General features: G+C 46.0%; 1 protein-coding gene across 1 annotated transcript in view; it reads left to right on the forward strand.

Moving 5' to 3' along the window:
• Positions 1–6761: 6761 nt before the first annotated feature.
• TRAF5 (TNF receptor associated factor 5) overlaps positions 6762–22371 on the forward strand; it is a 29620-nt gene continuing 14010 nt past the window's right edge. Inside the window, exons 1-4 of the mRNA XM_079915228.1 lie at positions 6762–6805; positions 16757–16835; positions 20202–20420; positions 21405–21462. Of these exons, the coding sequence (XP_079771354.1) occupies positions 20203–20420; positions 21405–21462 (276 nt within the window). The 5' untranslated portion in view covers positions 6762–6805; positions 16757–16835; position 20202. The remainder of the gene's footprint in view (positions 6806–16756; positions 16836–20201; positions 20421–21404; positions 21463–22371) is intronic.

Here is a 22371-nt window from a genome sequence, read left to right on the forward strand (position 1 = left end):
TCCTGTGAGGAATGGCAAAAAGGCCAGAGAGGCTGGAGAGTAAGGGGTGGGGAGGGAGATAACCTGGAGAAGTGGGTGGGACCTCGGTAGCTCAGTTAAGGGTTTGGAACTGTGAGAGTAACGGGAGGCTGTGGAAAATCTGTGTGAGTGAGAACACCTTGGCTTTTTCAGAGGCTAATCAGGCTGCTGTGTGAGGGATGCTTTGGGGGAGTGAGTGGGTGAGGGGAGGCCAGCCACAGTAGGGGATGTGAGGGGAGACCAGCCACAGGAGGGGAGGGGAGGGGAGACCAGCCACAGGAGGGGAGGGGAGGGGAGACCAGCCACAGGAGGGGAGGGGAGACAAGTAATAGGAGGCTGGTGCAGAGGCCCAGGGGAGAGGGATGTGGCTTGAATCGGGGGTTGGTTGTGAGGGAGGAGAGAGGGCACTACCAGCAATGATACCAGTTGTCTGGTGACAACAGCAAGATAAAAAGCGGCCCTTCACCGAGAGGGACCACTGGAGAGAGGAAGCCACCACATTTTGGATGTGGTGGCTTTGGAGTGCCTGTGAGACATTGAAAAGGAAACACTAGGAAGGCAGTAACATGTGGGTCTAGATGCAGTGGAGAGAGACATTGGGGGTCATTAGTTCGTATGTGGTCTTTGATGCCAGGACAGTGTGGTTTCAGGGAAGCTAAAGGGGAAAAAATATTTTAAAGTGTGTGTTTGGGTTCGGGATGGGGGTCGGGGTCCCTAACATCAGATGTTTCTGGGAAGCCACTTAAGATGAAGATGGAAAATTGACCATTGGCTTAAGTGACCCAGGAGTCCCTGGGTCCTGGGTGAGAGCAGTTTGGGGGGCTTGGTGGGGTGTGAGCCAGGCCGGAGTGGGCTGAGCGTTGAAGAGAGGCCGGTGGAGATAGTCACTCCGCTGTGAGAGGGGGAGGATGAGTCAGGAGGTTTGGCTGTGAGAGGAAGCAGAGCTCGAACCTTAGAGAAATATGAGAGTGAGAATTTGGGGGGTTGCTTGCATCTCGGGAGAGATTTGTGATTGTGTGAGCGCTGATAGAAGAAGCCAGCTGAAAGGGGGAGGCTGACGGAGAAGCAGCCTCTTCCCATCAGAAAACCCCTGAGGAGGCAGGAGGCTGGGACAGGTGGAGAGCTTGTCCTGGTGCAGAGGCCACCTCTGCGGGGGCCCTGAGGGGGGCGGAGGAAGGGCAGAGCAGGGTCCCCCTGCACAGAGGGCCGGATGTACAGTCCTGGTGGCAGGAAGTGGAGGTACCTCTGCTCTGAAAACTTCTATTTTCTGTGCAATAGGAAATGAGATTTCCTGGGGAGACGGGGAGTGTGGTCAAGGTCTGTGCAGAAGAGAACGGTGTGAAACAGATGTTGAAAACAAGAGAGTGAGCTGAAAGGGAAACTGGCCCAGAACTCTGTTACCTGATGAAGTCTCTGGAAAAGGAATCCAGCAAATGTGATTTTAGATCTCTAGCACCTTGTGAGGCACCTCGCTGAGGGCCCCGTACCTGTTTTTTTTGTTGTTGTTGTTTGTTTGTTTTTTGCGGTACGCGGGCCTCTCATTGTTGTGGCCGCTCCCGTTGCGGAGCACAGGTTCCGGATGCGCAGGCCCAGTGGCCATGGCTCACAGGCCCAGCCGCTCCGCGGCATGTGGGATCTTCCCGGACTGGGGCACGAACCCGTGTCCCCTGCATCGGCAGGCGGACTCTCAACCACTGCGCCACCAGGGAAGACCCCCGTACCTGTTTTTTGAATAAAAAGTCCTTCTCAAGAATGAGGGGCTCAAGATCTCTATTTTCTTTCTAATCAGACAAATATTTTGCACTGCTCTGTCCCTTTGGTCTTTCCCCACATCTCGCCATGTTGATATTGTCTAGGATTTTAGTTCTATGATAATTATAGATTCAGTTCTATGATATTCTTTTTTATTGTCCTTAGTCCTTTAGACAATTGTTTCATGATTTTCATTTTCCATACCTCTTATCACATCTTCTTAGATTGAATTATTTGAACACTTCTTCCATGATTGTTTTCTAAGTAGAAGTTTTTGTGGCAAAAGAAGAAAGAAGTCCTTCTCAGCATTTTCTCTCTTTCGCAGGTACCTGGCTGCCCACTGGGACACCTCACCCAGGGGCTAGTTCACATTGGTGGGAGTAAGGAGCACTGTTCAGGCTCCACTCTTCCAGCCCCGGATAGCTAGACCCTCCCCCTCCTTACACTGACTACACCCCCCCCCCCAAGTCAGCCATCATTAGCCAGCTTTGCCTTCTCTAGCTGTGACTGGTAGAATTTCAGGACTCAGAATGGGTTGAGATGAAGTGTTAGGCCCTGGGGAGCATGTTCCGTGGGAGAGAGCCTGTCCTGCTTTCTGCAGAAACTGTAAGGCTGCTGTTCAGTCTTCCCATGAGTACTTACTGAGTGCCTATCATATGCCCAGTTGTAAGTACTGCTACCTCAGGAAGCAGAAGAAACATTCTTGCCCTCATGGAGCTTATATTCTGGCAGGAAGATAGTAAAGAAGCAAGCGTATACCAAGCTACATGGTAATAAGCGCTTTGGAGAAAAATGCAGCAGGTGATGACGGGGCTGCCGGGGATGTTGCTACTCTACGTGGGTCGGTGAAGCCCTCACTTGTGAAGTAACACCTGAGCAGGTACCAGAAGTGAGGAATAAGCTATTCAGGTGTCAGGCAGAAGAGCATTCCAGGCAGGGCGGCAGCACGCAGAAGGCTCTCCTACTAGTCAAGAAGAAGCGAGGCTGGTGTCACTGGAGTGTGTGAACAGAGGAAAGCGCTGGGAAATGGGGACAGAGAATGGAGGCCAGATCACAGGACTCTGAGGACACTGGCTTTTACCCTGAGTGAGATGGGGCCTTTGGAGCAGAGGAGTGACATATCTGACTTCTGTTTTTAAAAGGATCACTCTGACTGCTGGGTTGTGAATAGACTGTAAAGGGACAGGGGCAGAGGAAGAGACCAGCTAGGAGACGAGGGCTTTATCCAGTGGGGAGGTGACGGTGGCTTAGACTGGGATGGTTATGCTGACAGTAGAGAGAAGTAGGTAGATATGCTTGGAGGAAGAGCCAATAGGATTTGGTGTTGTGGGATGGAGAGTGAGAGGTGCCAAGGATGATTCCAGAATTCTTGGTCCAAGCAACAGGGTGACTGGCGGTACTGGTTTACTGAGGTGGGGGAAGGCGGTATAGGAGGAGCAGGCTGGGTGGGGCTGGATGTCTTACGTTTGAGATGCTCAGTGAACAAACATGGAGCTATGGACTAGGCAGTCGGGATGACTCGAGTTCAGGATGGGGGTCCAGGCTGCAAATAGGAACCAGGGCATTGTCAGCCTTAGATGGCATCCAAGGCAGGAGCCGAGATGGGCTCACCAAGAGCACAAGTGTAGATGGAAGAGAGCAGAGGTCCAGCACCAGCCTAGGTGCCCGAGAGGTGGGGCAGTGAGGAGTGGCCAGCAAGGAGAAAGTGACCCGGAAGCCGGTACGGTGGTCTAGCTCGGCTTGTCTCACACTGTAACGGGCTGCAAAATCGAACCTGAGAACTCATTAAAAAAGCAGACTTCTAGCTACCGCTGAGAGATCCTGATTCTGAAACATATTAATTAGGCCATGCTAAACTATTGTAACAAATAGTACCCCAAAGCAGAGGTCTGTTTCTCTGGGGTATGGTGTCCAAGCCAGCATTTTTATCATGTTCCAGGGCACATTCTTAGCAGAGCATCCAGGGACCCAACCACTTCGGAAACTGGTGCTGTGCTTTGTGCCTAGGCATGCTCCCCACTGGACTGAAAACATCTTGGGAACAGGAACTTGGGGTCCTGTCCCACTTGCACCCCTTCCCACAATAGAATGAGGTTCAGACCTCTGCATGCAGCAGGCACTGAATAAATGCTGGCCAGGAGTGAAGAATGGACAAGCATGAGTATTAAGCACTTATTTTTGTGCCAGACACTGTGTGCTGGTAATTTATGTAGATTAATACGTTTAATATTAACTGAGCCTTAGAGGCAGGTGCTATTGTCCTATTTTGCAGATGAAGAGAGGTGACACAGGTAAGTGAATGGCAGAAAAGATTGAACCCCAGTGGTGAGGTTCCAGAGCTGGTCTCTAACCAGCAGGCTCTACTGCCTCTCATCAAGACCTCCCTTTCGGTACCAGTTGGGTTGTGGTACCTTTACTTCTGGACATGACATGGAGTAAAGAGTACTGGATTTGTAGTCAAAAAGCCTAGATTCAAGTTCCTGCTCCATCACATGTTAGCTGTGTAATTTGGGGCATAGGTGCTTCACAACTTGGGGCCTCAAGTACTTCATCAGAAATATGACCATGATATTCCTATGGGGTTAGTGTGAGGACTGGGTGTGACATTGTATGTGAAAGTACAAATTGCAAAGCAGTAGTACATATTATTATTAACTTGAAAAAACCAAACTGTAGAACCCCTACAATTACCCAGAAGAGCTGCCAGAGGGGTGTAGATTGTAGGCAACCCAACAGGCCTTGCTTAACCAGACAGGTTCTCTGTACAAATCCTTTATTTATGGATTTGGTTTTTCTTGAGATTTGGTTTGATAAGTTTCACTGTTTTTAAAAACAACTGTGAAACTTCTGGCTAGCTGATCCCTTAAGTCCTTCCACAGCTGACTGGCTCAGTTGTTGGGGGAAGCCCCTCCTCAGATTCTGTCTGCTTTTCTTGGGTCCCCTTCCTGGACTCCCCACCTGCTTTCCCTCTTCTGTCGTCCTGATCAAGCCCATCAGTCCCAATAGCCCAACATCAACCGTTGAACTGAGGGGACTCTAGGCTGCCTGCCCATGTGTGGGCTGGCCGTCTGGGGTGTGCCTGGGGTAACGGACCTCGGGAAGCTTCTCCCCCCAGGGCTGGGGGGAGAGGGCCGCCTTCGGTCCCGTGTGCTTCCTCCCCAGACCTGGGCCAGAGCTGGCCTCACAGCTGGTCAGGAGGGGATTGCCCATCTGCCTTTCCCAGGACATCGACTCATGCCCCAGCCACAGAGTCTTCCAGGGCTCTGGGGGCTGTTGGCAGTCGACAGTACTTCACACATCTGTGGTCAGCTTTGGAGGTACGAACCTAACGCAGTGGGAGGTGTGTGTGAGCCTTGTGGGAAGATGAGGCACAGCTCCAATGATGTTGGCCTTTGGTAGCTAAAAGTCACCAAAAGGTCAAGCCAAGGTTTCTGGATCCTCCTTAGCCCGTCTGTTCTGTAGCCTGCCTAGGGTGGTCTCCGGTCTCTCCCCTTTCCTTAGAGCACCCTTAGGCCATGGAGGGTGGGGCCTGGCTCAGTCCCTGCTTAAAAATGCTTCTGAGTGCCAAGCTAAATCTGAACTGTTGTCCGTTGGCTGTGTATTCCAGCTTCCATGTCACTCCACTTGCAGGGTCTGTGGAATCTCCATCACTTTCTGAGAGCCTCTTTGTGGGAGCAAAAGGCCCATCAGGAAGGGAGACGGGAGGGAGAACGGAGTCTGAGATGGTAGCCCCGTGCCTCGATGAAGCAGGGATGCTCACTCACACTGGGAAATGCAGTCTGGCTGAGGGTGAGGGAGCCTTTCAAATGAGGCGGGTGGGAGCTGTGGCAAGAGAGCTGACCCAGCCTCAGGGGAGCCCTGTGGGGGGAGCCGCCTGGAGGTGTGGTCTGGGCCTCAGGAGAACCAAAAGGTACGTGTCCCCCCCCACCCCCGGGGAGTTTTGAGAAGGACGTGTCAAATGCCACGTAAATGGCCAGAGGGCAACAGTTTAGGAGAGACTAATTGTCAAATCTGATTATGTGGTTACAGTTTAGATCATCAAATGAATATAACTGTGCTTTTCCAAACTACCTTCATGGGGCCTCACCTCCTACCCCAGCACCCAGATGATTTGGGCCTCCGGCTTGTTCAAGGGCAGAGTACAGGTGAACTTGGGAGATGTTTCATTCAGAAACTGGGGATGATAATAATAATGTGTACATCATAGGGTTGCTGTCAGGATGAAAATGAGACAATGCATATAAACTCGCTGGCTCTGAGCCTGCACGTCGCCTCAGTAAGTGTAATCGCGACCCATGTCCAGTTCCAGCCCTTAGGTTCCATTCACATCTTTTCATATCGCCCCCTTGCCGTCCGTCTGCTTCATTCCGATTTGTCCTAGGTTGTCTTCATGGCCCTCCTTCCAATAGCCCTTTTCCACTGAGGCCTTACATTGATCCCGAATTTCCCTTCTTCTGTACCAAATGTTGATGGAGTGATCTGTGCCGGGCCTCGGCTGGCTCTGAAGGTCTGAAGACTAATGAGGACAGCCCCACCCTCGAGCAGCTTGCTGAGCCGAACCCGGACAGCAGTGGGGACTGTGATGGGCGTGGAGCTGAGGCAGAGGGTCAAAGCTTTGACTTGAGTCAGAGCTTCTTATAGAGGAAGCTCTTGCATGGGAAGGTCAGCAGTCTTTATTATTTCCCTCTTGCTCTAACTTCCGAGAGCAAATCTCGGAGATCTTCTGCAGCATCACCTGGAGCCAGGCGGACTCTGGTTGGTTCTAAGCAGGAGAGAGTTCCCTTCAAGGCTTCCCTGAGTGAGACTGATGTCAAAGCAGCAGCGGCCACAGAGTCAGGAGGGCCTCAGGAATGCCCTTCAGCCCCTGACCCCCCCTTCTCTCCACCAGCAGTGCTTTGCTGCACTCCCAGAGGAAATGAGGAACCAGAGGTCTCCTGACAACTTGGAGAGACATCACACTTCTCTTCAAAGGAATTAAAACCATACCCACATCATTCTCCATCCCGTGTCCAAGAAAACCCTCTTCTGCAAAAGTGTAAGGAAAAGAAAAGACACCCTCCTCTGCCTCTGCGACACCAAAGCCAGCCATCGTGTGGAGGGGACAGTTGGGTTTGGGGGGCTGTTGTCACATGTCATCTGGCTGTGGTGGGATCACCTGCTCCCTGCATGGTCTCCCTGTCACGTTAGACCTGATGGGAAATGACCTCTTTACACCTGAGTTTCTCCAAGGCCCTTCCTCTTTGTCTAACCTGCATGGTTAAAGGTTGATGAAAATAAAACCAGTCTGTCCTGGAGGTCACACAGTGGTTGTGTTGTTGTGTTAGGCTGTGGGAACAGCGGAGAGGAAGAGAAGCATGAGCGGGGGCAGAGGCCAGCAGTTGTCTTGAGGGGTTTCACCTTCAGGAGCTTTCTGGGCCGTTGCAGACAGAGGCTTTGGTAACAACTTTGGGCCCATCTCCATTCTCTGTGCCAGTGGAGGCAACGTGCTAGATAAAGGGCTTTTCTTTTTCTTCTTCCTCTTTTGCTGCCTCCTCCTCCTCTTCTTCTTTCTTTTCTTTTCTTTTTTTTTTTTTTTTGTTGTTGTTTTGTGTTTCATTTTTCTGGTAGTAACCATTCTTCCTGGAAGAGCAGCATCTCAGAATTCAAGGACCAGGTGTGACTTTGATAAAGGGAACTTCCTGTCCTTCAACAGGTGGGCATCTGGCCATACCAGCCAAGGCTGTTCTCTATTAGATCACTGCCCAGGGCACAGGTTCGGGCATCTCCCTGAGTCACAGCATCTTGGGATTTCACATTTTAACTTTTCCTCATCAATAACCAACATCTCCCCTCCTTTAATTTAAGCCCAGGACCTGTCACTGGGTCTCGGGTGGGTTTGGGGAATAACATATTTGCACCTGCCCCCTGTTAACGTGAACCTCGGGGAGTCGGCTTCTTAAGGTCCTGGCGAGGCCTGAGCAGAACTGAGAAATGGGTTGTTTGGCTCCTGGCAGCCCACCCTATAACTGGCAGCTTCATGGGCTGGTGTGTTGTTACCCATCTGTTGCCCTTGGCTCAAGGACCATCCTGGGGCACCTGGCCAGCCTTTGTGCCCCCATCTTATCACCCGGGTCTCACCTCCCAAAGGAAGCAATCTCTCTTGACTGTCAGTACCCTTTCTTACAAAGGGGCCTCTGGAAGGGCTACAGGCCTCTCCCACAGTCCTCAGACTCCCCCATCCAGGCACCGAGGTACATTTAACAACACCCCCTGGACCCTAAGAACTGCTGTCAAATCCAGTCATTAGCAGTAGGGATCTCAGACCTAGTAGTGGGTGCAAGGTCACACAGGCTGAATGGGAGTTAACTTTGGGGGAAGCAGCACTGATTAAATCCCAAATAGGGAGAAACACGGGGCTGTGCTGTAGCAGTGGGTGTGATGGGGAAGGACCAGACAGCAGACCCCAGTACTAGCTTCCAGGAGTTCATGCGCTGCTGGCTCTCTGGGATGTCTTATCTCGCCAGACCTTACGTTCCTGACATAGATCTAAGCCTGTTATGTCAAATGTCATCACTAAAATGACAACCAAATTACTTGCAAAGTAAAAAATAAATAAATAAATAAAAATTAGCACCTTGGGCAGTGTTAAAACAATTATTGAGACCACAAAGAAAATGTGGCCATTCCTCAGAATCATATAATTTATTCTGGAAGAGATGTTAGATGTCGGCTGGTCTGAGTCACCCCCATTACTCTAAGATTGTCCCTAAGGCACCCCAACCTGGATATGTCTCCTCCCGGCATCCTTCACTTTCTTCTCTCCTTCATCCTCTCCCATTGGTGCCATGATTTACTCAGCCCTCCAAACTGGAACCTGGGGTCATCCTCCATGTCCTCTCACTTGGCCCTTCCATCAAACCCATTTCTGAATCTATGCATTTTCTCTCAAGAATGCCTCACGAACATAGCTTCTTTTTGCCCCTGCCTTAGATCAGGCTGTCGTCATCCTCTTTGGTCTGTTTTAGTAGCTTCTTCCCCTCAACTCCCCGCCTGGGCCTGTCCTTTATGTCTGTCGTCCCTAAAGAGATGAAAACCATGGAGTGAAAACTGGACTTCCTGACCAGCATACACTCAGGGCTCTTCACAACGTGCTCTTCCCCCCCTTCCACACACACATCTCACGGAGACCTTTCTAGGTGTTCCCAGCTGGGAATTTAGTGGCACAGGGGATAGCAAAACGGGGAAGCCAAACAGGACACTCGGAGTGAGGCAACTCCAAGATGACTCGTAGTGGGAAGCTGCCCACCCCCTCTAGAGCAGAAGGGACCAAGAGAGGAGATGGTGTTTCCAGAGCTTGGGAGCCAGGGACCTGCCTGGTGGAGCTAGTTCACAGAGAGAGGGGCCATTGGTGGGGATTAAAGCCGTGGAGGAGCCCAGTCACTGTTGAGATGCTGCCTGACACTGAGGGATGCAGGAGAAATGGTCTACTACTCCCTTCCTCTTACCCTGCAGTCTCCTGCCCGTGTCTCTCATTGGCTGAATGGAGCCAGAAGCCAGGGGACTATGGAAACACAGTTTTTGGGGGACCAGCCCCCTTGACGATGCAGACCAGGGCAGAGGCAGGGCAGAGGATGGATCTGAGAGCAAACAGGCGGATGACTGGCGTGTTCCCCTAATTTCACTTCAGCTACAGTTAATCATTAACTGTTCCTGAACTTTGTGATACCCTCTGGGAAATTGTTTTATCTCCTTCATTTAGAAAATGCCTCCTCCTTCTTCAAGACCAGTGGAGATGTTTTCTTCTCTCTGGAATCAGCACAGACACCTCAGAAAGCATTAGCTACCCCTCATCTGGGCTCCAGCAGCTTGTTTAAATCTCTCTTGGGGGGACTAGCCACGAGGGTATTGCCATATATCATTCCTGGGTCTGATTTCCTCTGCTCCCCTTGGAGACCCTCAGGGACAGATGTGTTGTCACAGGTCTCCGCATTCTCAGGACCCAACCCAGGACAAGTACATGCTGAGTGTATGCAGGGATGTACAAACAAGGGATCTGTGGGAGTGTCTTCCCACGGGTCACAGCTGGTGAGTGGCAGAGCAGGAGCTGAGCCCAGGTGTCTGGCCCTGTACCCTGTTCACTCTGGGATTTGATCTTGAACTTTCAAGAATCAGAACTTGAAAACCCTGAAGACAGTTCCTGAGCTTATGTGCTATGAAGTAAAATATAGTACATAAAAGCATTCCTGAGTTTTCCAAACCTTCATTAATCTATACAAGATGCTGGGGGACTGTGGACGTAGTGTGGACAGACAGACCTTCCTTTTTTGTGTGTTAAACCTGAGAGTGAATTCTGCTAGACATGTGTCCTTTTTATTGTAACGAAAAGCCAAACTCATGCTGCTTCAGAATGTTAGATTATGTATTATGTGTTCCCCAAAAATGAGTCAGAAGAAATATCTAAGTAAAGAGGGACAGTGGGGTCGGGTTGAGGGCCTAGATATACCAGATATTAAAGTACATGTCAAAGCTTCTCAAAAAAAGGAAGAAAGGAGGGAAGGAAGGAAGGAAGGAGGAAAGGAAGGAAGGAGGGAGGGAGGGAATATTTTAAATCGTGACATCCTAGCCTTTCTTTGGAATTTCTAGAAAATTCTCAGGGAAAAGGTGCATCAATTTATGAAGCTTAAAAATGGCATTTAAAATAAACTCAAAAAGAGTTCTTAGGTAGCAGATGGGATATGATTTTCTCTTGTCTTTCTTGGTTTGAGTTAATAACTCTTCAGCAGGAGGACCATTATAATTCCATCAATGGCAGGAATAGACACTGTTTACTGCAGTAAGGAGATATACACGCTCTAATAGTAATTTTGATGATTTTTTTTTCTTATTTATAAGAACCGAAATCTTTTGCTCTTCCTGTTACATAAGCTATTATACCCAGAGGGGAAAGATTTTAATAAAATGGAGCTCTTATTTCCACTAAATAGCAACCTGGGAATGACAGAGTACCAGCTGGAAATGTTGAATTGCTTAGAGAAATACATTTGTTAGACAAAGAAACGTCAACCTTTATAGTTCTATTATTGGGGCTGTCTAATGTCAGCCAGCGCAGTGCATTGATTCCATTTTTGGAGCTGAGTCACAGGCCTGAAGGAGCTTCAGAGGATGGAGACAGACCCTGCCCTGGGAAACTTCACTGCTCGGTTTCCGTATAAGAACATCCCCCTGACACTTCTCAAGTCCATATTGTAGAGCAAAACACAAGTGCTTATTTTTTTTTATCTAATGAGATAAAAACTCGATTGCATAGAAAACAAGTATTGGACAAGACGACACTGGAGAGTGAACAAGGTCAGCGGATGACTTAGGCCTGCTGACCAGGGCCGGGTAAGACACACAGTGGTAGGGAGAGTGTGGCCGGGCTGTCCTGTCCTCCACTGGCCATCCAGCAGGAGCAAGGAGACTGTCTGTGAGGGTCACATGCTGGGCCTGCCAGTACAAAGACTGACAAGGAGCAGGCCACCGGGCAGCCTGATAGACCAATGGTCCCAAAAGCGGGCTTCAGGGGCCCCGGGGTGCTGGAGCAGGTCTTACTGGGACATGGGTTTCCTATAGCTAATCGGCTCTTGCATCATTCAGGTATGTTCAGGCACAGAATTGACAACTTTGACTTGGAATTTTTCCCCAAGGAGAGCAGACTGTTAAGCATTTACCACCACACCACTGCCTGGGGCTCCCTGAGACCCTTTCAGGGGATCTGCATGGGCAAAACTATCTGCATAATAATACTAAGATGTCGCTTTCCATCTTTACTCTCCTTTAATGAGTATACAGTGGTGTTTTCCAGAAGCTACATGACATGTGTTAATGCAACAGACTGAATGCAGAGTAGATAAGAGAATCCAGCTATCTTCTCTTAAGCCCAAACTGATATGTGCAAAAACGTAAAAAAAAAAAAAAAAAAAAAAGCCACTCTTCTCACTAATCTTTTTTCTTTCGGAAAATGATTATTTTTCATAAAAATATTATTTATGTTAACATATAATTGGCTCATTATTATCTTAAAGTGAATTAATAAAGAAATATTTTCTTTAATTCCTCAATTTTACTCTCAGGTATGGTAAATGTTAATAAATATAACTGACATAAGCAAAAACTCTTCGGGAGTCCTCAAATTATTTTTTAACATTTTTATTGGAGTATAATTGCTTTACAATGTTGTGTTAGTTTCTGTTGTATAATAAAGTGAATCAGCCATATGCATATGTATATCCCCATATCCCCTCCCTCTTGCATCTCCCTCCCACCCTCCTTATCCCACCCCTCTAAGTGGTCGCAAAGCACCGAGCTGATCTCCCTGTGCTATGCGGCTGCTTCCCACTAGCTATCTATTTTACACTTGGTAGTGTATATATGTCAATGTTACTCTCTCACTATGTCCCAGCTTACCCTTCCCCATCCCCGTGTCTTCAAGTCCATTGTCTATGTCTGCCTCTTTTTTCCTGTCCTGCCCCTAGGTTCTCCAGAACTGTTTTTTGTTGTTATTTGTTTGTTTGTTTTTAGACTCCATATATATGTGTTAGCATATGGTATTTGTTTTTCTCTTTCTGACTTACTACATTCTGTATGACAGACTCTAGGTCCATCCACCTCACTACAAATAACTCAATTTCGTTTCTTTTTATGGCCGAGTAATATTCCATTGTATATATGTGCCACATCTTCTTTATCCATTCATCTGTCGATGGATACTTAGGTTGCTTCCACGTCCTGGCTATTGTAAATAGTGCTGCAGTGAACATTGGGGTGCATGTGTCTTTTGAATTATGGTTTTCTCCGGGTATATGCCCAGTAGTGGGATTGCTGGGTCATATGGTCGTTCTGATTTTAGATTTTTAAGGAACCTCCATACTATTCTCCATAGTGGCTGTATCAATTTACATTCCACCCTTTTTTCCACACCCTCTCCAGCATTTATTGTTTGTAGATTTTTTGATGATGGCCATTCTGACCGGTGTGAGGTGATACCTCATTGTAGTTTTGACTTGCGTTTCTCTAATGATTCGTGATGTTGAGCATCCTTTCATGTGTTTGTTGGAAATCTGTACATCTTCTTTGGAGAAATGTCTATTTAGATCTCTGCCCATTTTTGGATTGGGTTGTTTTGATATTGAGCTGCTTGTACATTTTGGAAATTAATCCTTTGTCAGTTGCTTAGTTTGCAAATATTTTTTCCCATTCTGAGGGTTGTCTTTTCGTCTTGTTTATGGTTTCCTTTGCTGTGCAAAAGCTTTTAAGTTTCATTAGCTCCCATTTGTTTATTTTTGTTTTTATTTCCATTTCTCTAGGAGGTGGGTCAAAAAGGATCTTGCTGTGATTTATGTCATAGAGTGTTCTGCCTATGTTTTCCTCTAAGAGTTTTATAGTGTCTGGCCTTACATTTAAGTCTTTAATCCATTTTGAGTTTATTTTTGTGTATGGTGTTAGGGAGTGTTCTAATTTCATTGTTTTACATATAGCTGTCCAGTTTTCCCAGCACCACTTATTGAAGAGGCTGTCTTTTCTCCATTGTATATTCCTGCCTCCTTTATCAAAAATAAGGTGACCATATGTGTATGGGTTTATCTCTGGGCTCTCTATCCTGTTCCATTGATTTATATTTCTGTTTTTGTGCCAGTACCATACTGTCTGGATTACTGTAGCTTTGTAGTGTAGTCCAAAGTCAGGGAGCCTGATTCCTCCAGCTCCATTGTTCTTTCTCAAGATTGCTTTGGCTATTTGGAGTCTTTTGTGTTTCCATACATATTTTGAAATTTTTTGTTCTAGTTCTGTGAAAAATGCCGTTGGTAGTTTGAGAGAGATTGCACTGAATCTGTAGATTGCTTTGGGTAGTATAGTCATTTTCACAATGTTGATTCTTCCAATCCAAGAACATGGTATATCTCTCCCTCTGTCTGTATCATCTTTGATTTCTTTCATCAGTGTCTTATAGTTTTCTGCATACAGGCATTTTGTCTCCTTAGGTAGGTTTATTACTAGCTATTTTATTCTTTTTGTTGCAGTGGTAAACGGGAGTGTTTCTTTAATTTCTCTTTCTGATTTTTCAACATTAGTGTATAGGATTGCAACAGATTTCTGTGCATTAATTTTGTATCCTGCTACCTTACCAAATTCATTGATTAGCTCTAGTAGTTTTCTGGTAGCATCTTTAGGATACTCTATGTATAGTATCATGTCATCTGCAAACAGTGACAGCTTTATTTCTTCTTTTCTGATTTGGATTCGTTTTATTTATTTTTCTTCTCTGATTGCTGTGGCTAAAACTTCCAAGACTATGTTGAATAATAGTGGTGAGTGGGCAACCTTGTCTTGTTCCTGATCTTAGAGCAAATGGTTTCAGTTTTCCACCATTGAGAATGATGCTGGCTGTGGGTTTGTCATATATGGCCTTTATTATGTTGACTTAGGTTCCCTCTGTGCCTACTTTCTGCAGAGTTTTTATCATAAGTGGGTGTTGAATTTTGTCAAAAGCTTTTTCTGCATCTATTGAGATTATCATATGGTTTTTATCCTTCAGTTTGTTAATATGGTGTATCACATTGATTGATTTGTGTATATTGAAGAATCCTTGCATTCCTGGGATAAAGCCCACTTGATCATGGTGTATGATCCTTTTGATGTGCTGTTGGATTCTGTTTGCTAGTATTTTGTTGAGGATTTTTGCAGCTATGTTCATCAGTGATACTGGCCTGTAGCTTTCTTTTTTTGTGACATCTTTGTCTGGTTTTGGTATCCGGGTGATGGTGGCCTTGTAAAATGATTTTGGGAGTGTTCCTTCCTCTGCTATATTTTGGAAGAGTTTGAGAAGGATAGGTGTTAGCTCTTCTCTAAATGTTTGATAGAATTTGCCTGTGAAGCCATCTGGTCCTGGACTTTTGTTTGTTGGAAGATTTTTAATCACAGTTTCAATTTCAGTGCTTTTGATTGGTCTGTTTATATTTTCTGTTTCTTCCTGGCTCAGCCTTGGAAGGTTGTGCTTTTCTAAGAATTTGTCCATTTCTTCCAGGTTGTCCATTTTTTTGGCCTATAGTTGCTTGTAGTAATCTCTCTTGATCCTTTGTATTTCTCCAGTGTCAGTTGTTACTTCTCCTTTTTCATTTCTACTTCTGTTGGTTTGAGTCTTCTCCCTTTTTCTCTTGATGAGTCTGGCTAATGGTTTATCAATTTTGTTTATCTTCTCAAAGAACCAGCTTTTAGTTTTATTGTTCCTTGCTATTGTTTCCTTCATTTCTTTTTCATTTATTTCTGATCTGATCTTTATGATTTCTTTCCTTCTGCTAACATTGGGGTTTTTTGTTCTTCTTTCTTTAATTGCTTTATGTGTAAGTTTAGGTTGTTTACTTGAGATTTTTCTTGTTTCTTGAGGTAGGATTGTATTGCTATAAACTTCCCTCTTAGAACTGCTTTTGCTGCCTTCCATAGGTTTTGCACCATTGTGTTTTCATTGTCATTTGTCTCTAGGTATTTTTTGATTTCCTCTTTGATTTCTTCAGCAATGTCTTGGTTATTTAGTAGTGTATTGTTTAGCCTCCATGTGTTTCTATTTTTTACAGTTTTTTTTCCTATAATTGATGCCTAGTCTCATAGCATTCTGGTTGGAAATGATACTTGATATGATTTCAATTTTTAAAAATTTACCAAGGTTTGATTTGTGACCCAAGATATGGTCTATCCTGGAGAATGTTCCATGCACACTTGAGAAGAAGGTGTATTCTATTGTTTTTGGATGGAATAGCCTATAAATATCAATTAAGTTCACCTTGTTTAATGTGTCATTTAAACCTTGTGTTTCCTTATTTATTTTCATTTTGGATGATCTGTCCATTGGTGAAAGTGGGGTGTTAAAGTCCCCTACTATGATTGTGTTACTGTCCATTTCCCTTTTATGGCTGTTAGCATTTGCCTTATGTATTGAGATGCTCCTATGTTGGGTGCATAAATATTTACAATTGTTATATCTTCTACTTGGATTGATCCCTTGATCATTATGTATTGTCCTTCTTTATCTCTTTTAATAGTCTTTATTTTAGTCTATTTTGTCTGATATCAGAAATGCTACTCCAGCTTTCTTTTGATTTTCTTTTGCGTGGAATATCTTTTTCCATCCCCTCACTTTCAGTCTGTATGTGTCCCTAGGTCTGAAGTGCGTTTCTTGTAGACAGCATATATAAGGGTCTTGTTTTTGTATCCATTCAGCCAGTCTGTGTCTTTTGGTTGGAGTGTTTAATCCATTTACATTTAAGGTAATTATCAATATGTATGTTCCTACTACCATTTTATTAATTGTTTTGGGTTTGTTTTTGTAGGTCTTTTCCTTCTCTTGTGTTTCCTGCCTAGAGAACTTCCTTTAGCATTTGTTGTAAAGCTGGTTTGGTGGTGCTGAATTCTCTTAACTTTTGCTTGTCTGTAAAGATTTTAATTTCTCCATCGAATCTGAATGAGGTCCTTGCTAGGTAGCGTAATCTTGGTTGTAGGTTTTTCCCTTTCATCACTTCAAATGTGTCCTGCCACCCACTTCTGGCTTTCAGAGTCTGAACGATTAGCTGTTAACCTTATGGGGATTCCCTTGTATGTTATTTGTTGCTTTTCCCTTGCTGCTTTTAATATTTTTCTTTGTATTTAATTTTTGAAAGTTTGGTTAATATGTCTCGGCCATGTTTCTCTTTGGGTGTATCCTTTATGGTACCCTCTGTGCTTCCTGGACTTGATTATTTCCTTTTTCATCTTAGGGAAGTTTTCAACTATAATCTCTTCAAATATTTCCTCAAACCCTTTCTTTCTCTCTTCTTCTTCTGGGACCCCTATAATTCGAACGTTGGTGTATTTAATGTTGTTCCAGAGGTCTCTGAGACTGTAGTCAATTCTTTTCATTCTTTTTTCTTTATTCTGCTCCCTGGCAGTATTTCCACCATTTTATCTTCCAGCTCACTTATCTGTTTTTCTGTTTCAGTTATGCTGCTACTGATTCCTTCTAGAGTATTTTAAATTTTGGATCATCTTTACGATCATTACCCTGAATTCGTTTTCAGGTAAGTTGCCTATTTCATCTTCATTTATTTGGTCTTGTAGGTTTTTACCTTTCTTCTTCGTCTGTAACATAGTTTTTGTCATTTCTTTTTTTTTTTTTTTTTTGATGGGTGGTGCTGTATTCCTGTCTTACTAGTTGTTTGACCTGAGATGTCCAGCACTGGAGTTTGCAGGCAGTTGGATAGAGTCAGGTCTTGGTGCTGAGATGAGGACCTCTGGGAGGCCTCACTCTGATTAATATTCCCTGGGGTCTGAGGTTCTCTGTTAGTCCAGCGATTTGGACTCGGAGCTCCCACCACAGGAGCTCAGGCCTGACCTCCGGCCTGGGAACCAAGATCCCACAGCCTTTGTGGTGTGGTAAAAAAAAAAAAAAGAAACAAAGAAACAAAGAAACAAAAGGAGCAGTAAAATATCAAAGAATAAAGAACAAAGTAAAATAAGAAATATAGGGCTTCCCTGGTGGCGCAGTGGTTGAGAGTCCGCCTGCCGATGCAGGGGACACGGGTTCGTGCCTCGGTCCAGGAAGATCCCACATGCCGCAGAGCGGCTGGGCCCGTGAGCCACAGCCGCTGAGCCTGCGCGTCCAGAGCCTGTGCTCCGCAACGGGAGAGGCCACAACAGTGAGAGCCCCTTGTACCGCAAAAAAATATAATAAAAATAAGAAAGATAAAAAATATATTAGGAAAAATAAAAGTATAATTGAAACAACTGGTTGCTGGGGGTTCCTCCTGTGCACTTAGGTGTCTGTGGTCCCTCACCAGTGCCTAGTAGGTGCCCTAGTTGTCCTCACATTTTTTAAGAGATTTTATTTTGTAGAGTGATTTTTGGTTCACAGCAAAATTGACTGGAAGGTAGAGAAAGACAGAGACACAGATGAGCACATTAAATTCTTGTGCTAGGAAATAGGATAGAATGTAGTGGAGGGGAACCCAAACTGAGTTTTGTACATCCTACTCCCTTGTTCTGGGGGCTCAACAGACCTGCTGCTTTAGAGTATATGTCTGAGGGTCCAAATTTAGATGCTCTGTGACATAGACACGAGTGTGATCTTGAGAGAGAACCCTACAGGGGCATAGGACGTGAATTGTTCTCCTCCCTTGGGACTAGAGGACACAGGACGGATTAGGGCAGTTTGGAATAGGTTCTCCCCCTTCTCTGAGAGAAAGGTGAGTCTTGGTTATTAGGTTGTTTGTGTACATCAAGTGCTGTGCCTCTTCATCATCATAATTAAAACTTTTTTGTTAAATCTCAAGAGTAAACAACGTCAAAGGGGGAACAATCACATCTTGTTCTGCTCACCTCCCACCCTTGAAATTCTGCAGGAAACATGCAGGGAGGAAAACGTGGGGCTTTGGTCTCAAACCCCAGGACAAAGAAGATAATCCCCTGGTCTGCTGGGCTTCTCCAGAGAGCAAGCTTTATTCGCTGAAAGAGGCCAGTTGCTTCCTCTGCTCCATTCATCCAGGCCACAGCCCGGACTCAGCAGCTGACCTGGGCAGAGCTTAGGGTTGAATGGGGCTGCCCATCTCTTGCCTACGTGGTCAGGCCACACAGCTGCTCCCAGGCCCAGCTGAACTGGTCAGCTCCAGGAGAATCATGAGGGATCCCAAGAACAAGCCATCCTGAAGGCCAAGCCTTCCTGTACCACAGCCACATGGAGGGATGTCACCCCCAAGGACCACCCATCCTTTCACTGTTTGCAGACACTGAAACCACGACTCCTGGCACTGTGCCAAAAGTAGCAGCATGCCTGCAGGGCAGACAGACTGTTGTTAACCTGGGGACCCCGGTGGGGGTCCCAAGGGTCCTTAAAGGTACACATGTAAGACGTGTGTGCTATTTTATAGGGAGAAGGTCTAGAGTTTTCATCAAATTTTCAAAGCCAGGGGAAGTCCTTGCTCAGAAAAGGTTAAGAATCACTATGTTATGACTCATTTATTTTGTAACTGGAAGCTTGCACCTCTTAATTTCCCTCACCTATTAGAAAAAAAAAAAGAATCACTATGTTAGAGGCCAGTACTACTTAGAGCTGCCCTGCTGAGGGTCTCACAAAAAGTCCATTGAATAACTTTAACTCAACAAATAGCTGAGTTGTTCTCCACGCCTGGCTTAGTGCCAAGGGCTGGAAACACAACAGTGAGCAAGACCAGATGCTATCTGTGTATCACTGAGGAGCATAGATATAAATAAAATAATCACACAAGTGCGTGTCCAATCTCAAATCAAGCGTTGCTCTGAAGGAATGGAACCTGGTTCTATGACAGATGTAACAGTGGATGAATGGGTTTTTGGTTTTGTATATTTTTAAAATATTTGGATGGATAATATATCCATATTCAAAAATTCAAAAGGATTATAAGCAAAAAATCCACCCCCACACACACACACTTACCTTTATCCCCTAGCCACCCCCTGGAAGCCTTGCATGTTTTACAGACTGATGAGTAGACCTCCTGCTGTCAGACCAGGGGGAGAAGAAAAGGCTTACCTGAGAATATGAAGCTTGCAATGAAATTTGAAGCATGAATATGAGTTAACTAAATGAGGAGGCCTGGAAGGGGATAGTGGAAGCACGGAGGCAACAGCTCGTGCAAAGGCCCTGTGGCAGAAGACAGCATGATATATTGGAAGAACTAAAAGAAGGCCTGTGTAGTTGGAGTGCAGGAAGCAAGGGGAGGAGAGGTCCAGGATGCTACTGGGTGGGGAGGATGCATTCTTGTAGCCTGCTTAGCACCACGGGCTTTAACCTAAGAGCGCTGGGAAGCCACTGAATGATGAGGGGAGATAATCTTCCATCATACTTGTATTTTGAAAATATCACCCTGGCTGTATGGAGAATGGATTGGAGGGGAAAGCAGTTAATGGGCTTTTATTTAGCTCAGGTGAGAAATGGTGTGGCTTAGTGGTGGTGGTGTATTTATATATTTTGCAAGGAATGTACTGGTATACAAAGTTCTTGCTTCTAAAAAATGTTAACAAAACGTTTGTTTCAATTTTCTCAAATGAGTGGAAGAAAAATCCATAACCAGAGTTTACTCAGAATGTAGTTAACACCTGGCTATATTTTGCCCAAGCATGTAGCCACACTGAAGGATAATAGCATCCTTTTGATGGACAGTGGGCTGAAATCTCACTGAATCGCGCTAGAAGTTATCTGGTCCAGCCTCCCGCTGAGCGCCCCAAAGCCACCTCCCCTCTGCAGGAGCCCTCCAGTGGCAGGAGATTGTTACTATGGTTACAAAGTCATAACAGAATGACCCTGTGGGTGATGTTCACTAATCAGGGAACAGATGATTCAAACACCTGATGGCTGTAGTTGCTGTGGTGTTCGCACACTGAATTTTCCTTCTTTTCTCCTGATCCCCCAGAATGGCTTGTTCTGAGGAGCAAGGAGGTGTCCCCTGTGGCTTCATCCGCCAGAATTCTGGTAACTCCACGTCTTTGGACTTTGAGCCAGATGCAGAGTACCAGTTTGTGGAGCAGCTGGAAGAGCGCTACAGATGTGCCTTCTGCCGCTCAGTGCTTCACAACCCCCACCAGACGGGCTGTGGGCACCGCTTCTGCCAGCACTGCATCCTGTCCCTGAGGTGAGCGCTCAGGGCCTGCGCTCCGGCCAGAAGCGGACAGGGCTGTTCCTGGGATCTACGTGTCATCTGTGGCCGCTCAACTGTAATCGTGGTTTCGGGAATTGCTGCGGTTGGCCACAGAACCACGACTATGAGGACGGGCCCTCCCAGCACCCTTCTCTGAGAGCCTGAGGAATAATCTTCATTTTTTTCCGTCTTATTGATAGTCACCTTTTCTGAAAATTCAGACCACACCTGTTTTGCACACGAAGGCAGACCTCAGTGCACAGTCCATGTGAGGAAGGACCTGTATCTCACGGGGGTCTTTCCTGTAGGCGCCCTGACCTTTCCTTGCCTTGAGGCAGAGGTGGTGTCGCATCTGGAAGGTTCCTTGCCGCCGTGGATACTCTGTCGACTCCCCGGCAGCTGTAAAACGTGGGTCGTGCCATTTTGAGGTGGAGACCAGGAGAGACATGGAAGCAGGCCTTGGGGGTTTATACAGGGATGCCACGGGAGTTGTACCCTCCCAAGCTTGCAAAGGGGGTTATTACAGCACCTTCTCATTCATTCCTGGGTTCGTTCATTCAGCACCTGTGTGTTCCAGACACCCTGCTAAACCAAGCTCTAGTGCACAGAGGTGAAGAGCTGGAGGTCCAGTGTGACAGAGGACCCTCTATGTTCTAGTGAAGGTGCAAGTTGGGGTGCAGTGTGATAGCACAAGACTGCCGAGGGAACGTTGGCAGAGGACATTTGACCCTGTCTGCAGGACTCCCTCTTTGACTCACATCCTGGAGGATGAATGGGAGTTTCTCAGGCAGACTGAGGAGGTGCTGAAGTTGGGGTACTGGGGGGCCCCTTCTGGGAGGATGGAACAGCATGAATAAAGGCAGGGCCTGGCCTGCTCAGGGGGAACTGCAAGGGGGTGGCTGAAGCGCTGCGGCTGCTCTTGGATGGGCTGTTGAGGTCAGCCCTTAATTCTGGCTTCATTTTGATTTTTCTTTCCAGAGAATTAAACGCAGTCCCACTCTGCCCTGTAGATAAGGAGGTGATCAAATCTCAGGAGGTAAGACAGTTGTGCTTTGGGTTAGCAGTTCTCTGGGTGACGGAGCAGCCAGTGTCCTGGGTTGAATTGGACAGAGAAGTTGGAGCAGAAGAGTGGGAGGGGGACCTTCCTTGGAATCCATATTCCTCTACTGTGGGGTAAGGTGGGACCCCACTCCCACCCCTCTTTGAGAGAAGCTAGTTTGAGTCCTTACTGACCCCCCCCAGGATTCTTCTCCCACTTCTTCTTTACCCTCTTCCTGTACTAGCTCCAGTTACCATGAGTCACTTGCAGAAATGAAACACCCTGCTTCCTGGAATCACTTTCTCATCTGTTTAGTCTCTAAAACTTTCTTTTATTATTATTATGTCTAACAATAGCTTTATTGAGATACAATGCATTTACCATAAAATTTGCCTTTAAAGTGTACATGTTTCTGGGGTGTGTGCCTAGGAGTGGAATGACTGGGTCTCATGGTAACTCTGTGTTTAACGTTCTGAGGCACTGCCAGGCTATTTTCCAAAGCAGCTGCACCATTTTACATTCTTACCAGGAAGGTATGAGAGTCCTAACTTCTTCACATCCTTACCAAAATACGTTGTGGTCCATCTTTTTTATTATAGTCTTCCTAGTTGGTATGAAGAGGTATCTCGTGGTTTTGATTCTCTAATGATTAATGACGCTGAGCATTTTTTCATGTGCTTGGCCATTTGGATATCTTCTTTGTAGAGATTCCTATTCAAATCCTTTGCCCATTTTTTAAGTGAATTGTTTGTCTTTTTAGTCCAATGTTCATGCTCCTTCTCTCTGCTCTTATGATGCCTTTTCCAAATGCTTAGTTGTACTTGTGTCTGCCTCACGCACTAGGCCAGGGGTTGGCATACTACAACATGGGATTTGTTGGGATAAATCCAGCCTACCACCTGTTTC

Source organism: Stenella coeruleoalba (assembly GCF_951394435.1).
Source record: "Stenella coeruleoalba genome assembly, chromosome: 1".
Taxonomy (NCBI): Eukaryota; Metazoa; Chordata; class Mammalia; order Artiodactyla; family Delphinidae; genus Stenella; species Stenella coeruleoalba.